This window comes from Pleuronectes platessa, chromosome 17, assembly GCF_947347685.1.
Source record: "Pleuronectes platessa chromosome 17, fPlePla1.1, whole genome shotgun sequence".
Taxonomy (NCBI): Eukaryota; Metazoa; Chordata; class Actinopteri; order Pleuronectiformes; family Pleuronectidae; genus Pleuronectes; species Pleuronectes platessa.
The window spans coordinates 22,069,529-22,094,385 of record NC_070642.1 but is presented as its reverse complement, the minus strand read 5'-3'; the positions used below and the strand labels follow the sequence as shown (position 1 = coordinate 22,094,385).

At 43.4% G+C, this 24,857-nt stretch overlaps 5 protein-coding genes and 1 long non-coding RNA gene across 6 annotated transcripts; 3 read left to right on the top strand and 3 right to left on the bottom strand.

The window, feature by feature from the left end:
• The first annotated feature begins 2,405 nt into the window (after nucleotides 1–2,405).
• atf3 (activating transcription factor 3) lies at nucleotides 2,406–6,705 on the top strand. The gene is made up of 4 exons (XM_053445378.1): nucleotides 2,406–2,521; nucleotides 3,970–4,228; nucleotides 4,362–4,469; nucleotides 4,689–6,705. The coding sequence occupies exons 2-4, from the start codon at nucleotides 3,971–3,973 to the stop codon at nucleotides 5,013–5,015; spliced, it is 693 nt and encodes a 230-aa protein (XP_053301353.1). The 5' UTR covers nucleotides 2,406–2,521; nucleotide 3,970; the 3' UTR covers nucleotides 5,016–6,705.
• Nucleotides 6,706–8,088: 1,383 nt separating this feature from the next.
• Nucleotides 8,089–12,610, top strand: LOC128460270 (uncharacterized). Its single transcript, XR_008342192.1, has 3 exons — nucleotides 8,089–8,391; nucleotides 9,880–9,934; nucleotides 11,845–12,610. It is a non-coding gene; the product is annotated as an uncharacterized LOC128460270 (long non-coding RNA).
• Nucleotides 12,611–13,400: 790 nt separating this feature from the next.
• batf3 (basic leucine zipper transcription factor, ATF-like 3) lies at nucleotides 13,401–15,033 on the bottom strand. The gene is made up of 4 exons (XM_053445376.1): nucleotides 14,770–15,033; nucleotides 14,507–14,611; nucleotides 14,066–14,110; nucleotides 13,401–13,941 (listed from the first exon to the last, which is right to left on the bottom strand). Exons 1-4 carry the CDS (start codon nucleotides 14,809–14,811, stop codon nucleotides 13,807–13,809), a joined length of 327 nt encoding a protein of 108 aa, XP_053301351.1. The 5' UTR covers nucleotides 14,812–15,033; the 3' UTR covers nucleotides 13,401–13,806.
• Nucleotides 15,034–15,289: 256 nt separating this feature from the next.
• nsl1 (NSL1 component of MIS12 kinetochore complex) lies at nucleotides 15,290–18,276 on the bottom strand. The gene is made up of 6 exons (XM_053445799.1): nucleotides 17,995–18,276; nucleotides 17,164–17,236; nucleotides 16,910–17,040; nucleotides 16,413–16,467; nucleotides 15,730–15,797; nucleotides 15,290–15,639 (listed from the first exon to the last, which is right to left on the bottom strand). Exons 1-6 carry the CDS (start codon nucleotides 18,145–18,147, stop codon nucleotides 15,370–15,372), a joined length of 750 nt encoding a protein of 249 aa, XP_053301774.1. The 5' UTR covers nucleotides 18,148–18,276; the 3' UTR covers nucleotides 15,290–15,369.
• tatdn3 (TatD DNase domain containing 3) lies at nucleotides 18,051–23,403 on the top strand. The gene is made up of 10 exons (XM_053445797.1): nucleotides 18,051–18,408; nucleotides 18,612–18,644; nucleotides 19,441–19,514; nucleotides 20,001–20,085; nucleotides 20,387–20,449; nucleotides 20,941–21,050; nucleotides 21,388–21,443; nucleotides 21,531–21,643; nucleotides 22,364–22,444; nucleotides 22,541–23,403. The coding sequence occupies exons 1-10, from the start codon at nucleotides 18,352–18,354 to the stop codon at nucleotides 22,790–22,792; spliced, it is 924 nt and encodes a 307-aa protein (XP_053301772.1). The 5' UTR covers nucleotides 18,051–18,351; the 3' UTR covers nucleotides 22,793–23,403.
• Nucleotides 23,016–23,865, bottom strand: LOC128460562 (spermatogenesis-associated protein 45-like). The gene is made up of 2 exons (XM_053445800.1): nucleotides 23,625–23,865; nucleotides 23,016–23,035 (listed from the first exon to the last, which is right to left on the bottom strand). The coding sequence occupies exons 1-2, from the start codon at nucleotides 23,863–23,865 to the stop codon at nucleotides 23,016–23,018; spliced, it is 261 nt and encodes an 86-aa protein (XP_053301775.1).
• Between the last annotated feature and the right edge of the window lie 992 nt (nucleotides 23,866–24,857).

Sequence of the window (24,857 nt, the reverse complement as noted above, 5' to 3'; positions counted from 1 at the left end):
TAACACTGGAGTCATCTATGTCTTTTCACCTGAATCAAAACCAAAAGAAAAACCAGAACTGAAAAGCTGAAGTTGTGTTCTGAGCTGAGCTGTGACAAACCGGACATGTCACATTTAACTGCTGAACATATTTTACAGATGAAGCTTTTGAGGAACTCCAGCTTTTATATTTATATGATAGAAGTGATGCACACTTCCTCAACTGAGGCCGACACTCTCGACTATTGCAAAACCAAACCATATATGGCACCTAGTTGGTTGAACTAGAAATATTGCACAGAGGTTGTTTTCCTCTCAACCAGTGAAGTTTCAAACTACATATATCCAGAGACGACACAGTGACCTTTGACCTCAACGTTCCAATCACTTCATCCTTGAGGTCAAGTGGGTTTTTGTGCCTTGACCTTCGATTCAGTGCGTTTTTGAGTCCAAGTTGACACTTCAACCAAATCTGAAGACATTGTCTCAAGGGACAACCTGAAAACATTAAAACAATTCATTCCATGTGATAATCCAGATTTAAACTTTAACAATTTCATCAGTCGTCCTTCCTCACAATTGGTCAAGTTTTCAGTTTTCACAACGAGCTAATCATAACTCCTCCTGAGAACAGACGTTTCATGTTTTCATAACTCTGTGATTTCAACCCTGTAACCTGACGATGAAATTCCATCAGCAGCTCAGATATGTGAAGGTTCTGTGTCTGAGCCGGGAAACACCGACTGGTTGATCATTAACTGTTTTACAGCAGCAGTTGCATCTCACCTGAGTTATCTGAGCCCGACACAAAGTGGAAAATCAACATGGACGTGTTTACAGCTCAGTGAGAAGGCTTCCCTGGAAACAGTGTGTGACCACGGCTGAGTGAACAAACACACACCCTAACAAACACACACACACAGTGTCACACACAGTCACACTGACATCAGATATATAGAAGTTTCTAGATCAGTCAGTTCAGTGCCAGTTCAAGGTCGTGTTTCCTGTTGTAATCCTCATTTCGGGTAAAGCCAACACATGAGCCTATTTCCACATTTCACAATTTCTGAACGCTGAAATGTTTCTGAGAAAGACGCTGGAGGTGGCAAAACTGAAAGTCCAAGAATCCGGACGCTTCTGGGATTCGTCCGTCACCGGCTTTGAACTGGAAATGACAGAAAAAGAGGAAAAAGAGGTGGCGGAGGAAGGGAAGGGTCGATCGGGTGGTTTAATCGTAAAAGTCAAACTTCGAACTGCGTTCTCAAACTTTAGATTTCCTCAAGTCGACCTGGCGTTAACAGCAGATCTGTGGTTTATCGTTAGGCCACTGACAAACTACTCCAGTGAAATCAGCACCGCTACCAATACTTATCTCACTTGTACCATCACAACCAGCTCCTAACTTCTATTTCCAGTAAAACAAAGTTGTCCCGTCTCACAGCGGCTCTCAGGAAATCCTCCATCTGCTCCAGCCGGCGAGAAAAGCAGATCAACCGATTAAGACTCATTAAGACGCAGAATGTGGTGGATTACAGTGAAGCCACTTCACGGCCACAGGCAGGTTCTACGAGCAGCTCAGACACGTGAGTAAATCCATCAGGGGACGAAACATCAGGAGTTTCTTCACTTACCGACGAGTGAAGCATCAGGATTTAACATAATGTCAAGAATCAAACAAACCATCAATGTGTCTCTGTGAGGAACCTGGTTTCACACTGATGAGATGTGACCACAGAAGAACGTGAGGATGGAGAGAGAGAAGAGAAAGAGAGAAGGAAACGGCTGAAGAAGAAGAAGAAGAAGAAGAAATACATGTTCAATTTAGTCAAGAGTTAAATAAAGTTTTCAAAAGTTAAATTAAGTTAAAAGTTAGTGTACAGATGAGAGAGGAAGATAAAGAGATGAGGAAGAAAGGGGGGAAGAAGATGAAAAGCCTGGGGGGGGATGGAGCAGAGAAAAGATGAAGAGACTCTGGAGTGATTGAGTAGAGGAGGAGGAGGAGGACAGGTGCTGAAAAGGGGAGAATAGAGGAGGGGGGGAAAAGAGAGGGAGTGAAGAGTGAGGAGGAAGAGAATTCGAGGAGGAAGAGGAGGGAGGGAGGGAGGGAGGGGGATGAGAGGAGGAAGATTGGAGGAGGAGAAAGAGGAGGAAGTAAGGGAGGGGTATGAGAGGAGGAAGTGTGGAGGAGCAATAGGAGGAAAGGAGGGAGGAAGAGGAGGGAGAGCTCTCCTGTTATGGCGCAGACTCCATCTTGCTGAGTTGCATCATCACAGCCACAGCAGTCTATAAATAGGATGACGTCACCCCTCTGCTCTCTGTCCTCCCTGCTCACCCCTCCCTCGCCCCTCCCTCCCTCGCTACATTCCTGGTTGCGTCACCAGGCCACTCCCCCTCCACGCTTCTCTAAATACTCGTGTGATGCAACGCGTCGGACACAAGCGCAACTTTTACGAACGGAGCAGCGCGAGGAGCGAAGCGACGACAAGAGGAAAAACTTACCCGACTTCACTTCACCTCATCCGGCCACCGACACCTCACACAGGTAGGTCCCTCTTTTACTTCGCTGGAGGAGGAGGCGGTGTTTCCTCTTGTCCCTGGCCGCGGGGAGGCTGTGTTGTCCCGGGGAGAGGAGCGGAAGAGTCCCGGTGCGCTCTCCGGTGTCCCGGGACACTTCAGCCCAACTTCTCAACTCGCTTCTCCCGCTTTCATCTCGATCCCACAGAGACTCAGAGACCTCCTCGCTCCGAGTCTCCGCTGGAATCCTCCATTAGAAAGAGTTGATTTGATTTAATAACAGTTGTTATGGGTTTGTTAACAGATATTTGTGATTTAAGTCACATCACAGTAATTTAGATAAAAAGAAAACAATACACTTTAAAGAGCCTGTTGCCTTTTCTTCAAAGTGACATGGATGTGTTCAGAGAACAGATGTGTTTATTATACATTTTAATAACAACAGAGACTTAACACAACTCACTCACAAGAGCAGACAGAAACACAACTTAACATTATTACATCACAACCTCATCAACAGGCCCAACAACCTAAACAAAGGACAAATAAGTTTAGAGAACTGAAGTTTATTTCGCTGTTTTTCTTATATTTGTTGATACTTCACATGGAAAACTACAGTATTTTATATAAATGTTGTTTTTAATAATTTTTGTGAGACAACAGACGTTTGATTCTCATTCATTTTAAAGGTTCTCAGGTTAATTTGGAGGAAAAACTATTGTTTCTATTCTCACTTTTTAGAATGATATGTATAGAGATGATAAAAAACTTACACTGAAAATCAATAGCAACTTTAGATGATTGGAAAATGAAAATGAAGAACACAGTTATAATAATAATTAAAACAGATATAGCTTTAATTCATAATAAAGTTAAATTTTTGAGAAACAAAAAAACGACTGAGTTCCATATGAAAATACTTTAATTAGTAGTTTACCTTAAATAAAATGAATTCTATTATTTCTCGTGTTATGTTTCCTTTATGATACAGACTGTTTGTTTTGGTTTCACTGAGCTGAACATTATAATCCTCTTATCAAACCATCTGTCATAATTCTCCATGAGTCACTGCTCCGCTCACACAACAAACACTTAGAAATGATTATCTCCAGGTATTTATGACATGGGCGCTCAAAATATGAGCAAATATTTGTTTTGTTGCCTTGTAGAAGATAAAATCTTGAATTCAACATCTTGTGTTTGAATATTTCCAAACTCTCATGCTGCATTTTACATGTTTGTTTTTATTTATTTTCACATATTAAATACTAATATTACATTCATCTTAATTACTTGTCAGTGGTTTAACTTGATTGTGACCCTCTCATGCTTTAATGTATTTTTTTTATCACCTTCCCGTCTTCATGAGCTCTTTTTAAATGTTAGTTTTGTTTTCTAGTTACTACAGTTTGTTTCCCAGTGAGTAAATCCAAAGTGTTCCCAGTGACTCAGACTGGTCTGCTTGATTCTTTCCAGAATGATGCTGCAGCACTCGGGTCCCTCGCTGGCCGACATCAGCTACTCCGCCCTGGTGCCCTGCCTGTCCCCACCCGGCAGCCTCACCCTGGACGACTTCACCAACTACACCCCCATGGTGAAAGAGGAGCTGCGGCTCGCCATCCAGACCAAGCGCCTGTCCAACGGGCTCAGCGTGGACATGAGCTCGGACGGGGCCAGCTCCTGCTCGGACCGGGCCTTCGACGAGCCCGCCCGAGGATCCGGGGTCAATAGAGAGGTACGTGAGTCAGAGGGGAAGCTCTACGACAGGGGAGGGGGGGGGGGGGGGGGGGGGGTGGTTTCACCAAATGAGAGCGGTGGCTTGTTGCAGGGTCGAATGTTCACGGTCTGTAAATCTCTCTGGTTTTCAGTCGATGGTTGAGGAGCCCGACCGGAGGAAAAGGAGGAGAGAGAGGAACAAGGTCGCTGCTGCAAAGTGTCGCAACAAGAAGAAGGAGAAGACCGAGACTCTGCAGCAGGTACTTTTTAACTTCCATCACTGAACCGAGTTCACATCAAACCTTCTCCACATTTTCAATCACAGACATAAATGTCAAGAAGAAGTTTTAATGAATGTCCCCATTACATCAAGTTTAAAATGAATACATTGAATACACACAACAAATCACACAGAAGAATGATTTGACAAATAAGCATAAGAGGAAAGTTTGACCTGATGTCCGTCCTTGTCCCTGCAGGAGTCGGAGAAGCTGGAGTCGGTGAACTCGGACCTGAAGGCTCAGATCGAGGAGCTGAAGCAGCAGAAGCAGCAGCTGGTCTACATGCTCAACCTGCACCGGCCCACCTGCATCGTGCGGGCGGTGAACGGCCAGACGCCCGAGGACGAGAGGAACCTCTTCATGCAGCACATCAAGGAGAGCACCTTACAACTCCACAACATCACCTCCTCCTCCACCGCCTCCACCACCTCCTCCATCTCCTCCATCTCCTCCATGTCCACACTGTCCCCCCTCGACGGAGGACTCCTGTCCCTCGACCACATTCACTGTCCCGGTGACCTATGAGCAGCTCTCACGACTTCGGACTCATTCAGCATCCACATCGCTGCTACAGGGAGTGACCCCCCCCCCCGCTCTCTGATACCTGATTGGACAGCTGACATACAATGGACAGCACCTGGACATGCGTCGCATGTTTCAAACAGTCAGGGCCAAGGCGATGCTAAAGCACTAAGAACTAAATGATCATTGATTGTCTTTTTTATTTACAGGTATTTTGAAAAGATGAAAGTCTGAGTTAGTGTCCGAGTTTTGTACCAAAGTGATTTCACACGTTTATCTGTTCACCCACAAAGAACGTAGTTACAGAGCGACGTGTGAGCGTGCACACACACACGCACAAGTGAGTTTGAGCTGCGAGACTTTAAAAGCAATGTTGTTTGCGCTTGTTGTATGAAAATCTGTATATTTATTAAGAAACTACTGTCGCTGTTGTATTAACCCCGTCTGCTCGTCCTTTATACAACGTGAGCTACTCAGTCTGCTGCTACCACTAACCACTCAGGTCGTGCGCTGGCTGCAGGAGTCGCACTGTACGTTTATTTTATTGGCTTGTTTCACAGCTAACCTCTGAAAGAGTGCGAGGCTCCTTTTCACCGTGACGGGGATCAAACCGCTCGTGTGGACAGAGATCGCTTTAGTTTGAAGATGCTGGTTACATATAGAAAGGATGTAGCCTAAGTCTGGTTGTGGGCCGTCAGCCACAGTAGCAGCAACAGTTGCAAAAGGGAAAATTGTATTTGCTGTCAGGGTTTGTGATTCTGGACTTAACACAAAGTATAAATATCGATATACTCCTATATGCAGACGATACTTTACTTTACTTAAACGTTTGAGATGTGCCGAAGGGAAAATTGTCCAAGAAAAAGTGAATCGTGTAATTTCACAAGTACACTTTAATTATCACTGCGTTCCCTCTTAAACACCTGGTGTTGTTTTTACATCCTCTGTGACGATGAAGCTACATGAGTGTTATTTTTCAGACGTGTTTTCTAGAATCTTGTACATTGAGTTGACTCTGTGCCACTGTATATAAACACCAGATGCCTCCTTTGGTTTTGACATAGCAAAAAAAATAAAATAGGTTGTTATTTTATAATAGTGTATTTATTAAAATTTGTCGGTTTGAAAGTTGTGTTCACTGGATATCGTTAGCTAGGTATCAGAAGTGTTGCGTCACCTTTTGGCACAAGCCTGACTCTGAAGTTACACAAGACCAGATCATGTGTGTTTGGATGATCCACTGATATTTCTCCCGCCCTCCACTCAGACTCACTGTTATTGTCGAGCACCATCACTGCAAGTAACTGCAACTTGTCCAGAAACGTGTGTGCATGCTACACAACATCTGTACATACAACAAGAGAAGGGAAATAAATAGGTTGTTGAATTGTGGAAGACGGTTTCTATTGTGTATCGTGTGTGTGTCTGAGAGTCACACGGTCAAAGGGACGCAGGCGTCTGCGTGTGTTCAAAGTGTGTGCGTTGTGGTTGTGGCTGTTAATTGTCGAGTCGTAGCACTGAGTTGTGTGTATTTTGCTGTGCCTACTGCTGGAGGCATCGGCGTCCAAATGAATAAACCACAGGCTGTCAGGTATAAACGCTCTGCTGCTGCCAACGTGTACTTCCATCTCTGTGATCCGTCAATTTCTGTTTTTGATACCTTGTTAATTAAAGTTATGTGTTGAAATGAAAACTGTCACGTTGTCGTCTTCAGAAAAACTCAACACTCAAAGAATGATTAGAACTGAACTATGATGTGAAACTAAAGGTCCACATTTTATTTGACGTTTTACAAAGCTGCAGAAAAGAGGACGAGAACTCGCCTTTCACATTATCAATATATATATAATAATAATAATAATCACTATATCACGCTGTTTACAATGTACAGTCAATAACGAGTGCTAACGTTGGACAATAGGAACTATGTTTGTGAATCTTATAATTACTAATGTTCAGGAAAAGAAATCTAATGAATGTCTGAGGTTAGTGTCTATTTTTCTAAAATATGTTTCTAATGTAGAAGAATTTTCACCTGTGTAACATATTTTCATCTAAAAGAAAGTAATAAAACTATATAATTTAATTTAGATCTTGGGATAATAGGCTTTAATAGTTAATGAGCCCCTCAGCGGCTGTTTGTTGTTTCATTTTGAGTAACACACACGTCACACACACACTAACCCCTCGCTTGCATCAGTACGAACCCTGCTGTGTTTTAAAAAGATGAAAAGGTAAGAAGGAAAAGATCTGGAAAAATAGACGAGAAAAACAACAATACTCTTTCCATAAAACCAGATAATTATATTCCCAGAGGGCCACGAAACTTTTAACACATCGGGTCGTCCCTTCCTTTCACATCTCTTGTTTTTCACCGGAGCCAGAAAACCAGAAAACTTACATGCAAATTAGAGCAGCTGAAGAGAGAGAGACAAGACTGGACATGTAGTCCGTCCAGAGAGAGAGAGAGAGAGAGAGAGAGAGAGAGCGAGAGAGAGAGAGAGAGGTGTGTGTGTGTGTGTGCGTGCACCAGCTGATCAGATATGACTCAATGTTTGTGAAGACAATCTGTGAAATACAGTTTAATTATCAACCAACTGCAGAAATGTTCAACACTCTCTCTCTTTTTTAAATAAGACGCATTCTGCTCATATTCACCTTGATAATTTTTCTGTATTATTGTACAGAAAACCGATCATTCCTCCGCTGCTGCAGCTCCTCTGTTCAGCCTCTGTCTCAAACACTGGGTTTGAACTCCTGTCTCTTTAAGACCCCCCCTCCCGATGATGTCAGCTCTGATTGGCCAACTGCCCCTCTCTGTTGGGATTGGTCATTAGGGGGCGTGTCAGAAGACGTCGATGTCCCGTCAACAAGGACACGTGATCTCTGCATCGGAATCAAAACATCGCCGGAATCCTGCGGAGAATCTTTTTATTCACTCCTCTAAATAAAATCTCTTCTGAGGACTCGTCTTGTCTTCGTGGTTAATTTAATCAAAACCGAACGTTATCTGTACGTGAATATCATTTATCATAACGCAACATAACAACCGAGCAGCGAGCAGAGGAAGAAGCTCCAGCAGAGCACAGAGGGAGGAATCTGATCTCAGGCAAGATCATCAGTTGTATTTAACATACCAGTTTGTATCAAAGTACAACAGAATCAAGTTGAAACGTTTCCCTCACACAGAGCACCGCCCACTGTTCCACCGCTCCGCAGTTCACCTGAAAACACCTCATGGAAAACCTTCTCATTTCCTAACCCCCCGTTCTGAAGAAGTGAGTTTATGATGGATCTTTAACCGGATGACTCTCCGACCCGCCGCAGCCCGATGGAGCAGAACAACACCATGTTTTCATCACCTCCGTGTGCCAGACAGGTGGGGTCAAACCACAGGATTTCAACTTTCAAGCCCACATGGATCAAGTGATTCTCTGTGTTTGTTGGTGGGAGGGATTTTACGGCTTCGTGCCAATTAGCCGGTTGTGTAATTGGGGGATTAGACGTCCATTAAAACGACTTCAACAGGAAACACGTTCAGACCCGACAAACCGACGAGATGCTGAGACACATGCACAGTATTTATACGTTGTTTTGTTTTTTAACCTTTTGTTAGTTTGTGAACAAGAATATGCAAAAACAACTGGGAAGATTTCCTCTAAACTTGGTGAAAGGAAGTGGCCTGGGTCGGAAAAGAACCCAACACATTTAGGTGTGGATCTGGACCAGGATGCACAACCTGGCATTTCTCACTCTTCCTTTATAGCATTGTGAGATTCTTCCATATTCTAATTGATTTCTCACAGAAGAATTCATGGATCGTGATGAAAATAATCAGACATGTTTAGTGGACTGATATTTATTTAGTGTCTTATTTGGTGCAGAATCAAATAAAAGTCCGGTTCCCGTGAATTTGAGTGTTTTTGCGTGAGGGGACTTTTTGTCCTTGGCGGAGATATGAACTCTCCTGTTCTTCAAGACTCCATATCTGTCATTACTCATGTCTGTGCATGTTGATTTCCTGTAGTGACACTTATTTGTGTTGTTGTTATTATAACAGAGGGATGAATTAAAATCAGCTCATCTTACTCATCCAAGGAGAAAAACCAGAAAGTGGATGTTTCACCTGCACAGTTGAGCCAAGGTTCAGCTGTCGTGTGTGAGGGGCTTAATGAAATGATCGGGGGGGAACGCCGGCAGCAGAGCCTCCACTGGTCTGAACAGGATCTGACATAAAGCTGATTTATGTTGATTATTATCAGAAATCCTGCGGAACTCAGTTTCCCTGGTGTCGTTATCGCGGAAATAAATGACAAATAACCTCCGATCACAGAACTGAACTGTTTACTGTTGGTTCCTTGATCACTTGACGAGCTGCTGGTGGAGAAGTAGTTGGTCAACACACTCGAGGCTGAAGCAGAAACGGAAGTCAGAAGTTTCAACACAACCTCGTGAAAAACTGACGCCGCTGCCGTTTGTTCTCGATTCAGCCGGCGCCGTCAGCGAGGTCACTGAGGGGCGAGGCGCTCTCCGAACATCTCCACAGGAAGTGATCTCAGAGTCTTTCACCACCTTCAGCGCAGGACGTTTTTGACACGTCTTCCACGGATGAAACTGAGGAACTGACCCTAGATGTGTTATAATAATAATACATCCTTAAAAACCTGGGTTAACATCACATAATATCATTAAACACATATAAAGATAAATTATACTTTTAAAACAGTTTCTGTGGAGCTTGAGATGTTACCTTCTCTGTCTATTCATTTCATGTGATGACATTACAATTAAATAAACCAACGAATGTCAGCACACGATTCTTTGACTCTTATTGACATACTTCTAACTAATCTATTTATTTAATCAGGAGTTCTGCCACAGACGTCTGTGTTCTCACCTTCGGCCCATCTGGAAAATGTCAGGTGAGTGTGATTGTTCCCACATCAGTTAGTGAGTGAGAGGTTCTATGGTTCATAACACTGTGCATACAACAAATGTATTTCACTTGAGGTGCTTCATGTGACTGTGACACACACACACACACACACACACACACACACACACACACACACACACACACACACCACACACGTTGGTGCATGAAGCTGTGGTCTTTAACCACAACTCACAGGAAGTTGCAGTTCAGAAATTAGGACACTGTCGTTACATGAGTCATGTCATCTCTGCATATGCCGAAGTTGCATCAGTCAAGAGAATGACAAAGAATATTCCCTTTACATGTGTGTGTGTGTGTTTGTGTGTGTGTGTGTGTGTGTGTGTGCGTGTGTGTCTGTGTGTTGTTTTGTGTGGTTGCTTGTGTGTGTGTGCGGGGGTGCGCATACTTTTGCCCCATATTGGACAATACCTCATGTGGGACGAGCAACCACAGGTCACAAAAGTTCAGACTCCTCAACTGAAGCCCCTGGTGGCCGGCTGCAGTACAGCTCCTGAATCCAGCCTCCTCCATGTTAGTAGATGGGACAATTATCAAACTTAAAAAATCCAACAAAAGTTTGTCAAAGTTTGTTTCAGTCATTTCAGGTCGCTCTTATCTCACTGATGGTTGTTGGTGAGATTCTGTTATGTTTGCTATTATAGGTTTAATTTGATGGTACAAAAATGGGCGGAGACGTCATGATTGACAGCTGAGACTGACTCCTGATTGGTCGAGCGTGTGTATCCTAGATTGAATGGCTCCATGTTGATGATCTTGAGATACGATTTGTCTCTAAAATAATCGTTTTCAGGAAGATTCTTTTTACAGTAGCTTGCTTATAATAAACCATCATGAGAGGAACAGTCACATCATGATGTAACAAGATGCCAGGAAGTAGATATCAGCAAGGAGTGGGCAGATTGCATCAGTGGTCATTTCAAGGAAAAGAGCTGCAACGCTGTGCATGTTTCTGTGTGGGTGTGATGTTTCCTAATTAAATCAAGAAACATCCAAGACTCTGGATTTCTCAATTTTCATAAGTAATGAGTCAAAAAGTTTCTAAAAGAGTTGATTGAAGTTATCGGAGAAACAAGAAGATGAAACGTCCTGTGGCCTTGAGTCAACAACATGTATAACACAGGTCCGTGTACTTATCATGACTCAAAGTGGACTTTTCTTTCAACACTGTGGATTTAAGTTGTGTCTACATTCAAACACTTTGAGTAACACAAACATTTGTATCTCCTGAGAATCATCAGGGTCTGGAACTCTGACCATTTGTTGTTCTTCCAGAGAAATTACAAAGAAAGCATACCATAATTTAGCAGAGGCGGTTTGTATTTATCTGACTGGGAAGCTGTGTTACTGCCGGTGTGTGTGTGTGTGTGTTTGTGAGTGTGTGTGTGTGTGTCGTTTCAACCCTGGCAACCACTTTCCTCTTCGCGAGAAATTTGCAGAAATAAATGAAGTCAATCCAATCTCTGATTGGAAGATAAGTTTCTCAGCAGATAAAAGAAATTCCAGCAAAACAGCTGCAGCAGAAAAGTTCAACCTGCTTTTCCGACTCAGGCCGAACCCATCTGGTGAGAATCACTCCCATTGTGAACACAACATCTCAACAGCGCCTCGAGGGGATCTCTTCACTTTCTGTACAAATGTTCACTGGAATTCAAACATGAACTGATTAGAATGTGGAGGTCAAAGGTCAAAGTTCACGGTGTCGTCACACAGAACATTCATGTGCAAACACTATGATTTAAACAGCTGAGTCCAGCAGAGCGCAGCCTACAGGTGATGTTATGACATGACACTTAAAGATCCGACTTGTGACAATAACCAAGATTTCCCCAGTCGTGTGTGATTATGTATGAGTGTGTGTGTGTGTTTGTGTCCAAGCTGTGTGTGTCGGTGGTGCTGGCTCCATCCTGTATCCTCAGGAGAACTCTCAGGTCGACATGTTGCTTCCTGTCAGCGATGCTGTGCTGCTGTGGACGGACTCATTTAGGATCTGATCTGATCTGACGTCAGTTTCCTGCAGGAGTGAGAACAGACGCACAAACCAGAGGGGTGGGGTCGCACAAGGTGAGTTCAGATAAACGTGACTTGAACTGTTCACCTGCAGGGAACCAAAGCTGCTCGAATGTGATTGGTCAAACTGGAAACCTCCAGCCCCAGAATCGTGTCCCTCGCCTTCAGGTCCTGTCCGTGGAGATGACCTGAGAGACAATCCCACAACCAGCTGTTCCTTCCACCTGAAACGTTTCTCCACACATCAACTGTTCTCTTGTTTCTCTGATGAATAAGAGTCTGGTTTTCCCAGACGGCTGCAGAGGAGATCCGGTGGATCCACACCTTTGTTCCTGCGTAAGCATCTTGTTCATTCACCTCAGAGTGCAAGAGGAAGGGAAAACAAAACCACGAGCAGATTTCAAACCATGATTTATGATGCGATGGTGGTGAGGATGGGGAACTGTGACGTTGAGCAAGTGTCCGTCAGCGTTACCAAACCACAGATCCAGGTGAAGCAGAGTTTATAGAACCTCTCTGACGCGTCTGTGACTTCAGACCGACCTGGAGACCTTCAGCAGAATGAGGGACGATCCCATGTGACTTCTCTTTCCCTCCAACGCGACTAACATGTGGTCGGAAACACACAACAGGCATTTTGCTGTTTCCATTCATCATCATGTGTTTTTTTAATTTGTTGATAAATAGAAAATGTTTTTTTTTTTTTTTTTTTTTTTTTAAAAAGACCCAATACGTCATTTTCTAAGATACTGCTCTGGCAACGCAAATGTTTGATCACCATTCCCTAATTTAAATATATTAAAACAATTAAAATAATACTTATTAATATTGATATTAATATTAGACCCCCTTGTAAAGAGTCATCAGTCAGGAGGTGCAACACAAACAAATCACTGGTTGAAAAGCACATGCACAACAGTGGGTTGAGCTTTAGGAAATAGAACCCCAAAAAAATTATAAAAATGTACACAGTTAATAAATCAGTTATTAATGTGGTTCTAATGCAATCAGTGTTGTGGATCAAAACAGCCCCAGAAAACGACTGTTTATTCCTATCAAAATAAACATGTATAATGATAAACAATAAGCTACATATTTCTATACATTGCAGTCCAACAGGTTTGTGTTATATGTATTTATTCCATTAGGGAAGAGTGAAAATGTGAAGTGGTTCAACCAGTGACGTTCCAGAAGTTCCATTTGGAACTTATGAGTCTTCACTTTTCTCCAGAACACATGATTCTGACTCAAGTTCAATTATTAACTGAGCTGTTTTGGGATTTGATCCAGTTCCTGGAAAAATCTGTTTTTATCTCCGGTTCAATGCAATAAAGTTGCTAATAAGCTATTGTGTAATACTGTTGTAGATAGATAAGATATTATTTCATAACCTTTTAACTGAACAGATTTTACACCTCAGATCATCACATCACACAATCTCATTTATTTTAACACAACAGAGGAAACGTCTATCAGACTCTAAAATGAAATAAAAACCTAAAATAAAAGTTGTGCAGTCACAACCCAAAATAAGTTTTTTAAAAGGGAACAGATGAATTCATTCTTCAAATGTGAAGTGACAATATGAATACTATTATTATTACTATTATTTAATTTCCCCCCTGAAAGCTGAAAGAGAAGTGGAACCACAGTGATGGTAATGTAGAGTGTGGCCACCAGGGGGCGCTCTTCACTACCATTATGAAATCTGTCACTTTATTTCTGATCATAGTGAACACTGCCCTCTAGAGTTGTGTTGTAGCATCACAAGGTGGATTACAGCTGTAGAGATGATACAGAGGTCAGGGGTCAGGGACGTGACCCCTGACCTCAGACTGAGCAGGCGGCCATGTTGTCAGGCTGCAGGCCGGACGAGGAGAAGAAGCAGTGCATCATGGGACACTGAGACTCGTGGGCGGAGAGCGCTTCAGTCAGGAGGCGCTGCTCCTCGGACAGAGAATCCACCTGAGACACAAAACAACTGCTTTATTTATTTGTCCTGTTATTGTTTTGAGGCTCTTGTCGGATTTTAAACGCAACAACAACAATTTCATCCGGAATGAGAGTAAACATGTAAACATGTAAACACCTCGGTCCTCAGCTTCTGGTTCCTCTGCTCCAGCAGCTCACAGGCCTGGAAGAGAGGAGGAGGAGAAAAGACCAGAAGAAATGGTGGATGACAGGAAGAGGAAGAAATGCATATGATTGACATAAGGCTCAGGACCTTCTCGTTTACTTTGGTGCTTTTGCAAAATGAAATCTAGATCAATAAGCACAAGGAGAAACTGTGAAAGATCTGTTTTATGTAGTTTCTGTGACTCTGGTGGAGAAAATAGCTGCTAATTCGTTGTTATCTTGTGATCCTGCTCTATTACTTTTACTGCTAACCCAACCATAACCTCAGAAATGACCTTTGACCTCATTAGGCTCTGGTCCCCATGAGGTGTACTGGTCCTGACAGGTCAGTATTAATGCTGCTAAAGAGGTAACACACAAACACACAGACACACACAGACACACAGACACACACCTCATGCAGCAGGTCGGCTCTCTGTGTTTGTCTCTTGCGACTCTTCTGAGCTGCAACTCTGTTTTTCTCTCGCCTCTTCATCCTCCTTCCTTCGTCCTCTGAACTCTGACACACACACACACACACACACACACACACACACACACACACACACATTTCAGTGACCACTGACCAATAGAAGTTCATTCACTCTCCCTCATTTACAACCCATGACCTCTGACCTTGTGTCTCGGTCCACACCAGGAAAAGAAGCGTGATCTTACCACACACGTGTCCCACAGGTGGTCGTCCTTGCTCTCTGACATCACAGGAGTTATAAGCGTGTGCGCTCAGGCTCAGCGCCTCCGACACACAACACAAAGTTTCCGGTGAAATCTAAACAACAGGCGAGAAACCTGCAGTTTCACTTCAGCTTCCTTTTCACCTTTTTAATTTGTTGCACATTTAGAAGAAGCAGCGAGGGCGGTTCACATAAGTCACGTGACCACGGTCTGTGCACCGACACACAACCCATCGGTTGATAACCTCACACTGTGGTTTATCTCTTTAATCCCACATTCGGCAGAAATAACCACCGAACAACTGAGTTAAACCACAACTAAGAATAGTTGAACCTCTGAAGGAAGCTTTTCACTTCTGTTTGAGGTTCTGAGGGAAACAGTGAACTTCAGAGTGAGACACAGACCAGCAGGTCAGAAAGGGGTTGGACATATTTAATGGAGGAAAATGACAAATATTAAGACTTTTCCTTTAAAAATGAAACAGCACAGGTCGAGTTTGGGTTTGAAAGAGTTTATATTAACAGCAAAGATCTTAAAACGAAGACAAACTTTGAGACAGGAGGGCAAATTGAAAAGTTCTGATCAGAAAGTGCTCGGCTCTGGTTCAGCCCCCCCCACAGGGTGACCGGGTCTCTTGGCGAGAGGCACGTAGCATTCTGAGGCCACCGCTTCTTCTACGGCTAGCCCGATTGGCTGCCTGTTCTCTGCTGCTGTGCCCGTGGCCAGCGTCGGAGCGTCTGATTGGCCGGTGCAGCTGAACACTTCTCTGTGGATCTCCAGGCTGGTGTGGCTGGGCTTCATGTTGAGGATCTCACACAGGCCCTCGGCCTGCTTCTGCAGAGTGCTGATCGACTGAGGACGGACAAAGAGGTGTAAATTGAATATTTTATTAAAATACATATCATCTATTAAACGTGTATATGTGCCGGTCTGCTGTGTCACCTTGATAACCTGGATGGCCTGTTTCACCATCTCAGGAGCTGCAGCGGACAAATCAGTCATGATGTTCTCTGAGGAAACAACATTCAGGATTAGATTCTATTGTTAATAAACATTATGTGGCGAACGTATGTAAATAAGTGAATAATAATCTACTAATCTATCTTCTACTACTAATCTATTATGTGTTTCACGACAGCTGCGACAGGTTTGAACCCAAATATCAGCTGAACGGTGATAAACCACAGGAATAATGTGCTCACAGACTGTAAAGGAGTCGACTCCTCACGCAGACACGAATCTACTGAAGTCAACTGAAACTCACAAGCTGAACCAGAAGCAGCATCTCCAGGTATTTCAGTTCACTTAGCCTGAAACTTTCAACTGTCTCAGAGAGAAGTAGCTCTTCCTGATTTCATGAAAGCAAGAAGAAAATGCCCGGCACACACAGTCGGTGGATATGAACCCACTGGAGAGAATATGCAACGTTTTAAACCACAGAGGAATAAAACAAAAAGCAAACACTACTAGATCATATTTTCTATCAGGTGTTAATTTTTAATATTGATGAAACTCACATGTTTTAGGTCAAGAATGAACTGACTGGCAGAACTTTAAACTTCTTTCTGAGCATCAGAGATTAAAAGAATTTAAAATGTTTGTGTATGTGTGTGTTCAGTAAATACCTTGATCAGGGTCTCTGGCCACCTCCTGGGGTCGGACTGCTTGTTCATAAAGCCCCTGGAAGCACAACATGACAGTGGATGTAAAGGTGAAATAACTTCTGGATAGACAGTTACTGTGATGCACATTATTTATGATTATATTCATGTTCTTTTCCTTGTATCTATCTTATAATTCCAGAAGTCCCTCTCTCTCTCTGTGTGTGTCTCTCACATATCTCTAGGAACCAGTCGTCTTATCGGCTTCACACTCCTGCTGTGCATCATTAGAAGCCAAGTGAAGTGCAATGTGGAATTTTGTGCGATTTAGCCACGAGATACTTTCAATAACAGTAATAAGAATTGAACAACCAGGCGACCAGCGTCTGGAGCAGCATCGACGTTAGTGAGGTTGTCAATCAACGACTGATTCTCCAGTTCAGGGCTCTGCAGTCGATCTTCACTGACCTCATAGCAACATCTGAGCTGCTTATTTAGGACAAACTGTCTCTCACACCCACCATGACTTTACGCTCAGCCTTGAGGGAGTGGACCACGTGAGGCAGGATCTGTCTGGGGTAAGTACGGCGCCTCCTGGTGGTCTCAACGATGGTGTCATCCAGGAGGCTTTCCAGATCAGCCGACTCGTCCTCTGCTCGGGAAGGAGAAGCAGAAACAGACTTCAGTGGACATGCTTTAGTCCTCAGGGAGCTGATTTGTCCGGTGAACACATGAAAACAGGTTGAGGAGTTAGATGAGGGACAAAGTGAATCACCCTCAGCGTCAGGTGCTTCCTCCCAAGGTTTTCCATTCACCAACACGTTGTCCTGAACAGCAGCTTCAAAGTTCTGCACGGACACACAAGTGAACACAGATATGAGCACAAACACTAAGAGTTCACACAACCATGCAACGCGTACAGTTTGAAGAGTTTCCAACAGATCAACAAATCCAACTTAAAAGTTAAATCATTCATCTGTTTGTGATGTTTCTGTCTTTTGTTATTTATAGAAAATTGTATTTAACATTTACATACAGGAGGTATGAGCTCTATTCAGTGATATTGTCGTTGATATACGTTTAGTAGGACTCCCACCACAGGGGGGCGTAGTGCTGCTGCAACAGGTCGAATCTGGAGGTTTATGACAATATTGATATTTATAAATATGAATGAAAAGTCCACCTATTTAGTAGTGTGTGGTGGTAGTGTTTTACAATTGTATATGTATGTGTGCAATGGTTGACTTAGGTCTGAATGTGCTCTACACGTTTTAGTTTATCATCTTTTATGCGTTAATTCTTTTTACGTGTTTTTAGGATCAGGTGCGATATTCACTCACTTTTATTCTGCATTATTAATCTTTATATATCTAAGATCCGGATGATCACGTGTATCTGATTCTCACTGTTTGTTGTTGTTACGTTCTGCAGCTGCTGTCGCGCTTTGGTCCGAATAATCTTCCTCACGAGACAATCTTTTTTTTTCTCGATTTGATTTGTTGTTGTTATTTCTCCAAGGGGATTTCGCGTGAGAGATGATTTTACTTACTGAACAGTTGAATGTAATGTAATGTAACGCAATGTAACGTAACGTAAAGTAACTCACCATCAGCAGCTCCTGCAGTAAAACCCGTCGCGTGTCCTCGGGGACATCCGTCTGTCCGTCCAGCGCGGTTTTTAAAATGTCTTTGTATTTGTCCACCAGCTCCGTCACTTGTTTCTTCGTCGCCACCGGGACTCGGAACTCTTCCGTCTCCATCTTTACCGCCAACTTGTTTATATTCTTTGTCAAACCGGAACTACAGATGGGACTTCCGGGTCCGACAGCTAACAGGGTCCCCCGCCCCCCCGGAGCAACACTTCCGGTTTGCTCAGCGGAAACGTCCCGTGCCGCTCTCACCTGACAAAACGTTTCTTTCTGTGTTTTCAAGTCACCTCGTTTTTTTTATATTTTAATTTCTCGATGGAACTCGGCTTCGTTGACTCTCACTGTCACATCTCGGCCCGGGAGTTTGAGCAGGTAGACGGTCCAGTGTCTGTAAACACCATGAGCACAAAGATAACTGGATGTAAACAACTTTCAAGAGCAGTTTAAACTATTTGAATTAAAACCAATTTGTTTGCATCACAAATGCTAATTCGAGCATTTAAATGTACTCTTTGACTCTGACGGCTGGTGGCTCCTCTTTGATTCAGCTGATCACAGTTGTTTTGTTGTCACAGGATCTGGAGGATGTGATGCAGAGGAGCAGACAGGTCGGTTCTCCGGTCGAACTCTATTCGTTCTGCAGCTTTCACACAAACTGAATCACAGCTGAGCGACGAGCCACGAAGGAGGAAAAACACGAAGGAGGAAATACAAACACAACCGGTGACACTGGAAAAACCTTAATGGAGTGTGATGGAAATTCATCTTGAGGTTTTGAAATAATGAAAATCTCAGACTGGTGTTGCCATTGAGTCTTTATAATAGTGAGCTCTGCAGAGTTTACACAACAAGCACGGGTGCTCAAGATGGAACAACCGGCTGCAAGTGTGAAAAAGCCAGGACTTATACAAAGAGGCGTTTCACAAGACAATATGAAAAACAGAAGACATGCCAGAACTAATACAAAGAGGTGCTTCATAAAACGTAATAAGAACAAAGATATGAAATCCTCCTCTGTGTCTATCTGCTGTACCCGTCCGCTGAAGCAAACTCCCTGTTTGCCAAGGCCACAGCAGTGAGACAACTGGTCCATTGAATTTTCCCTTACAAGAGTTTTAAAGCTATAACAACTAGAACGTCACTTGGAGATCGAACGATGGGATCTGGACCTTCTCCCACTTTGTCTTTGAAAGAACACGACAAAAAAAAAAGATGCAAAATGATAATAAAACTGAGGGAAGTTTAACAACAAGTGAGATTCCAAGGAGGATATTCAGAGTTCAGTGTATATCTGAAAGCTGCTGTTCAGAGCATTCAGCTCGGACATAGAACCGAACAATAGGTTTATCGCTACAGGTTAATACAGTTTTGTGTGTGTGTCTGTGTGTGTCTATGTGTGTGCAGGCTGGGGTAGAGACTCTGATTGCTGTAACAGAAGAAGTCGGGGAGTTCAGCAGACTTCTCCAGCTGCAACAACGGTCTGTGTGTCCTCAGTGGGGAAGAGTCAGTCCCAGGATGTACAGTATATAGTCCCTGTCGCGTACAGTTATATAATGTAAGAGAAAGCAGGAAGGACTGATGCAGAAAAAGCATAAAAAATACAAGGAGAACGAGTTCGGTGTGAACTTTTGAATTTATAAAACTTGTTGGACTAGCAAATAAAAACGAGAGAAGAGGTAGAGAGGGGACACATTTCAGATTTGCACTGAATTAAAAGTAAGTTGAATAAAAACAAGGGACATCTTCAGAGTCTGCAAAAATCAGATCAGTTAATCTTTAAATTCATAAGATTGTGGCAGGGCATCTGTAACTACAGTACAATAACACCGCCCTGGGGTAAAAGTACCTTCTCATGAAGTCCCTCATGCACAACGTATAGAATGAAGATAGTTTACATTCTCCTTTACAGCTGCTCTCTGCAGGACAGCCACATGTTTATTATGACCTCTTCTCTTTTCTCACAGTTATCCAGATGTGGTGGCTCCGTGTTTCGGGGTCCATCCTCTGCAGGGCGGCGAGGGGCCCGAGCAGCGCAGCGCCAGGCCTCAGGTGGCAAAACAGACTGATTTCACTCTATTGATTCTGACTTGACGAGGAGCGTAACTGTTCCCACTGTGGTATCAGAGGGGAGGGGGGGGGGGGTCCTCTGCAGGGAACAAAGGCCCCTAACTAAAATCCACATCTCCGGGGGTGATGTAAACATTAAACTATATTTTGTACCTGCTCTGATTATATTTGGGGTTTCATGTTTCATCTGATTTAATGTAAAAAAAAAAAGAGGCTTTTGACGAGCCTTGGAAATAAAGTCTCTTTCAGCTGTGCAGCTTTTTATGTGGACGTTTATTTACAGGACCTGGATGCTGCTCTGCCGCTGCTCTACGCAAACAGAGAACGCCTTGTTGCTGTAGGAGAGGTAGAAACACACACACACACACACACACACACACACACACACACACACACAAAACTGTATTTACCTGTATTGATCAAATATATTGTTCACAATAGTTCTCAAATGTTCAGGACTGATTTTTTCAAGTAATTCTCTCCCTCAAATTGAATTCCTCTGCTTATAAGTGTCTTTGACTTCAACCTAAACCTCTTCACACTGAAACCAAGTTGCAGAAACACACACATGTGTTACACACGACCACTTTACACACACATTCTTTCCTCCCTTAAAGAAGTCCACTTGAATGTGACTTCTGGAAGAGAAAAGAGGATTTAACTTGTTAAAACTCCTCTTAATCTCCTTTGCTGGGAAAAGTTAATGAACTCAGTCAGTCACAGTCTCTCTCGTGTCAGGAAGTTCAGGAACTTCTGAACATTAATGAAGGTAAAATGATAAAATAATCTCTGACGAGCTGCGTGAGTTCACTTGTTCTCCTCTTCTTCTGGCTCCAGATCGGTTTAGACTTCACACCGTGGCGAGCTCCCACTCAGCAGGACCGAGACGACCAGATGAGCGTGTTCGTTAAACAGCTCGACGTCGCCAAGGAGCTGGACCTTCCTGTGTGAGCCCGTCGAGATAGACTAGAATGAAAAGTACATATAATAGACCTCAGGCTCACAACGCATCTCAAAAGTTGAGTGGATTAGATAATGAAGGAACAGGATCGTACAAGAGTTCGTGGTCAAGAAGGAATTCACGACTCTAGGTGTTTGAGACAGAGGCTGAATAGAGGAGGTGCAGCAATGGACAGTCTCAGGAAAGTGACATTAGAGCATGAAAACGTTTTACAGTTATAAAACTAATTAAAACGATGAATATGAGCAGAATGAGTCTCCTTTAAACAATCCATTCTGCATCGATGGTTCTTGTTGACTCGTCTTCCTACGTTCTCTGCACAGGAACGTCCACTCCCGATCAGCCGCTAGAGTCACCATCGAGACCATGAGACAACAGGGTGGGTGTCTCCCTCCTGTCAGTCACGTACACACAGTTTCTACAGCCGCAGACGATTGGAATGCTTGACTCTTTGATTCTCCCTCAGGTATCAGTCGCGCTCTGCTGCATAACTTTGCAGGGAAGCCGTCGGTGGCTCTGGAAGGTGTGAAGGCCGGTTACCTCTTCTCCTTCCCACCTGCTGTCTGCAGAAACCAGCAGGTGAGTGTCAGGTCACTTTGCCTGAGCAGCCCTCAGATGCATCGTCAGCCTACTTTGGTTATGCAGATCATCCTGAAGCTGTAGGAGCAGGGACGCGTCTCTTTCCGGACCGATATCGTATTACAGGGACAAATTTTCGATATGAAAATGAATCATGTGTTTCATGACAGCAGCAGCAGCAGTGAGATGAGTGAGATAAGTTTACTTCTTGCTTAGTTGATGTCCTGAAATGCCAAACACATCAATGGTTTCCTAATGGATCCCTAATTAATTATTTACATTCTCTTCTCTTCAGCTTGACCTTCATCAAGGTCATGGCAACATTCAGGGACAGTTCAGGACAATTCTCTCTTGTCACAAATGTTCAGGTGAAGCCACAACAATATAAATCCGTTTTGTGTCATTTGGTCTTTCATTAACACAACTCCTAAACTTCCTATGTTAATAGTTTTACTTACCAACCTAAAACTTCATTGATCGTTCATTTACGACTTAGTTTTTCGAGTTGTTAAGTGTTTTTTTCTGGGTCTTTATCTTATCTTGTCTCGTTATTCAGTAACTCCAGTAAAGAGATTAGAGAAAGAAAGACATAAAATCTCTTCTGATGTATTCTTCCCCAGATTGAAGAGAATAAAAGACAAGCAGGACATCGTGTGTCTTGTGAATCTGCAGCCGTCCCTGACACCGAGGTGATTAACTCATTTCCATGTTTCCACACAGAGAGACAAACTGATCAGAGCGATCCCACTGGAGCACATCTGTCTGGAAACCGACTCTCCTGCCCTGGGGCTCGACAAGCACGTGAGTGTGAAATGATGGGAGTGGATCGATGCTGTAACACACGAGCAGCTCCTCTGCAGACGTTTACATTTGAATAACTCTCTTTCTGCCTCGCAGGGGAGGAACGAGCCCTGTAACATCGTCCTGTGCTGCCGGTACATCGCCCACGTCAAAGGTCTGTCTGCTCAAACCGTTCAGCTCGTCACAGCACAGAATGCATACAGACTGTTCCCCGGGGCTGACACGCAACAACGAACACACACACAAACACACACACACACACACACAGTTCTGAAATCTACAGTTTGGCCTGAGGAGGGGGAAGAGTTTTATGATGAGGAGTTATGCAAAAGACGCGGCGTGTTTTGACTCTGGATGAAACAAGGAAACATTATCATCATGAAGGTTTAATCTGTGGAGACAGTTTCACAGGGAACATGTAGAGATGATATTCAAACACAAAGAAATCTAACCAGTGAATTGTTTTCCTCAGACTCGTTTCTTCTTCTTGAACAGTTGCTCACTGGAATTTGAGACAACTGCATGTTTGGACAGTATTTGTTGTCCCAGCTCTCTGGGTCCTGCAGCAGTTTTACACCAGGTGTGATTTATCTGGAAGAGGCGAAAAGATGCACAACAATGATTCATAGAGTCGTGATGAAGCATCTGGATCCATATAATGAGAAAGAATCGAATAGTTTTCATAGTTTCATCATTCTCTGCTTCATGTGTTGTTTAAGCTGCGTTCAAGGTCGCACCGATATCTGAGGACTGAACTCAGCTCTTATAAAACAATGCTTGCTGTTGTGTTGTGTTGTGTTGTTGTTGCACATACTCTGTTGATAATGGTTGTGTTTAAGTTAAAATAAAAAACGTTCTTGAGCAGACTAAAGTCTCCCTCTTCAATCTTAATGTAGCACTTTTTATAAAGTGTTATATAGGTTTATAATTATTCATAATAAACATATTATTTAAATATACGTCTTTATCTTATTTCTCTTTCTTTCTGTGAAGCACTTTGTAACCTTGTTTAGATAAGTGCTATGTAAATAAATATATATATATATATATACATGTAATACATGTCCATCATCTTATGCCCCTTATGAAAACATTGTTTTTGCACTTCAAGTCACACACTGTAAATACTCATTGAGATATTAATGCAGTATTTCAGTAAATGGCTCGGGAGCCTCCTTACAGCTCTCTTCAAAGTGCCTTCTCTCCGGAAGCTTGACCGGGGGCAGCCGCTCGGACCTCCCCCCCCCGGTCTGGGGCCCCGTGGTCAGAGCGGCGAGCAGCACCGGGCTGGTCCTCAGGTGACCGCGGTGGTGCCTCCTCTCCGTCCTGTCCCAGGACTGTCCACTGTCCCCCTCCACCTGACACCACGTCTCCCTCCGCAGGTTGAGCTGCAGCAGAGCCGGCTCCTCGCGGCCCGACATCACTATGCTTCAGCTCGACCTGACTCCGCTTCAGCTCGACATCAAGATGCTTCAGCTCGACCTCACAATGCTTCAGCTCGACATCAAGATGCTTCAGCTCGACATCAAGATGCTTCAGCTCGACCTCACAATGCTTCAGCTCGACATCAAGATGCTTCAGCTCGACTTCAACCCGCTTCAGCTCGACTTCAACCCGCTTCAGCTCGACCTGATGAATAATCCAGAGCGTGCTCGGCTGGTGATGCTGAGGGTCCCATGACAACGGGAAACTTGAAGACAAGTCTGTGCTCAAAGATCTTCTCTGTTGGTTGCGATGTGTCACTCCGTCTTAGATTCTAGGGCCACAAAACAACCAGGGCTACAAAATAACACAATTTCTTTGCAGCTTAACCAGTATGTTTTTTTTCTTATTTTCTAACCTTAAATATAAATGATAGGAATAAACCAAATACTGTAAATCATGAGAAACTTATGATATAAACCAACAAAGGGACAAGTGAAGGTTCTATAGACAAACTGGGCAACTTATTTAGTTCGCTGAAGACCATAGAAATAAATAAAGGGTTATCCATGTTACATGCTAACATAGAGGAGGCGGGGTTATGACCTTATCGCAGCCAGCCACCAGGAGGCGATGGAGATTACTTGGCTTCACTTTTTGAGAGCAGTAATGGTCTTTATTTACAGTTAATTTTCAAAGCCAAAATAACTCGGAAACATGTGTAATATCTATCACCTAACTCATAAACAGTCCTGTTACATGATAACAATGATAAATCATCTATACACAAGATGTGTGTCTGTTTATGACCAGGCTAATTGTTCTGTTTTGAAAACAGACACAGAGTGAGACCTCTTCCCTCTCCACTATCCCTCCACTGGTAACAGGAAGGTGATCTGATCCTCACGAGAGCAACAGAGATAACAAGTAGTTCCTGGGAACTCTGTGGAAGAGCTCGGGTTGTTGTAGCCTCGCGAGAACCGGATCTGGA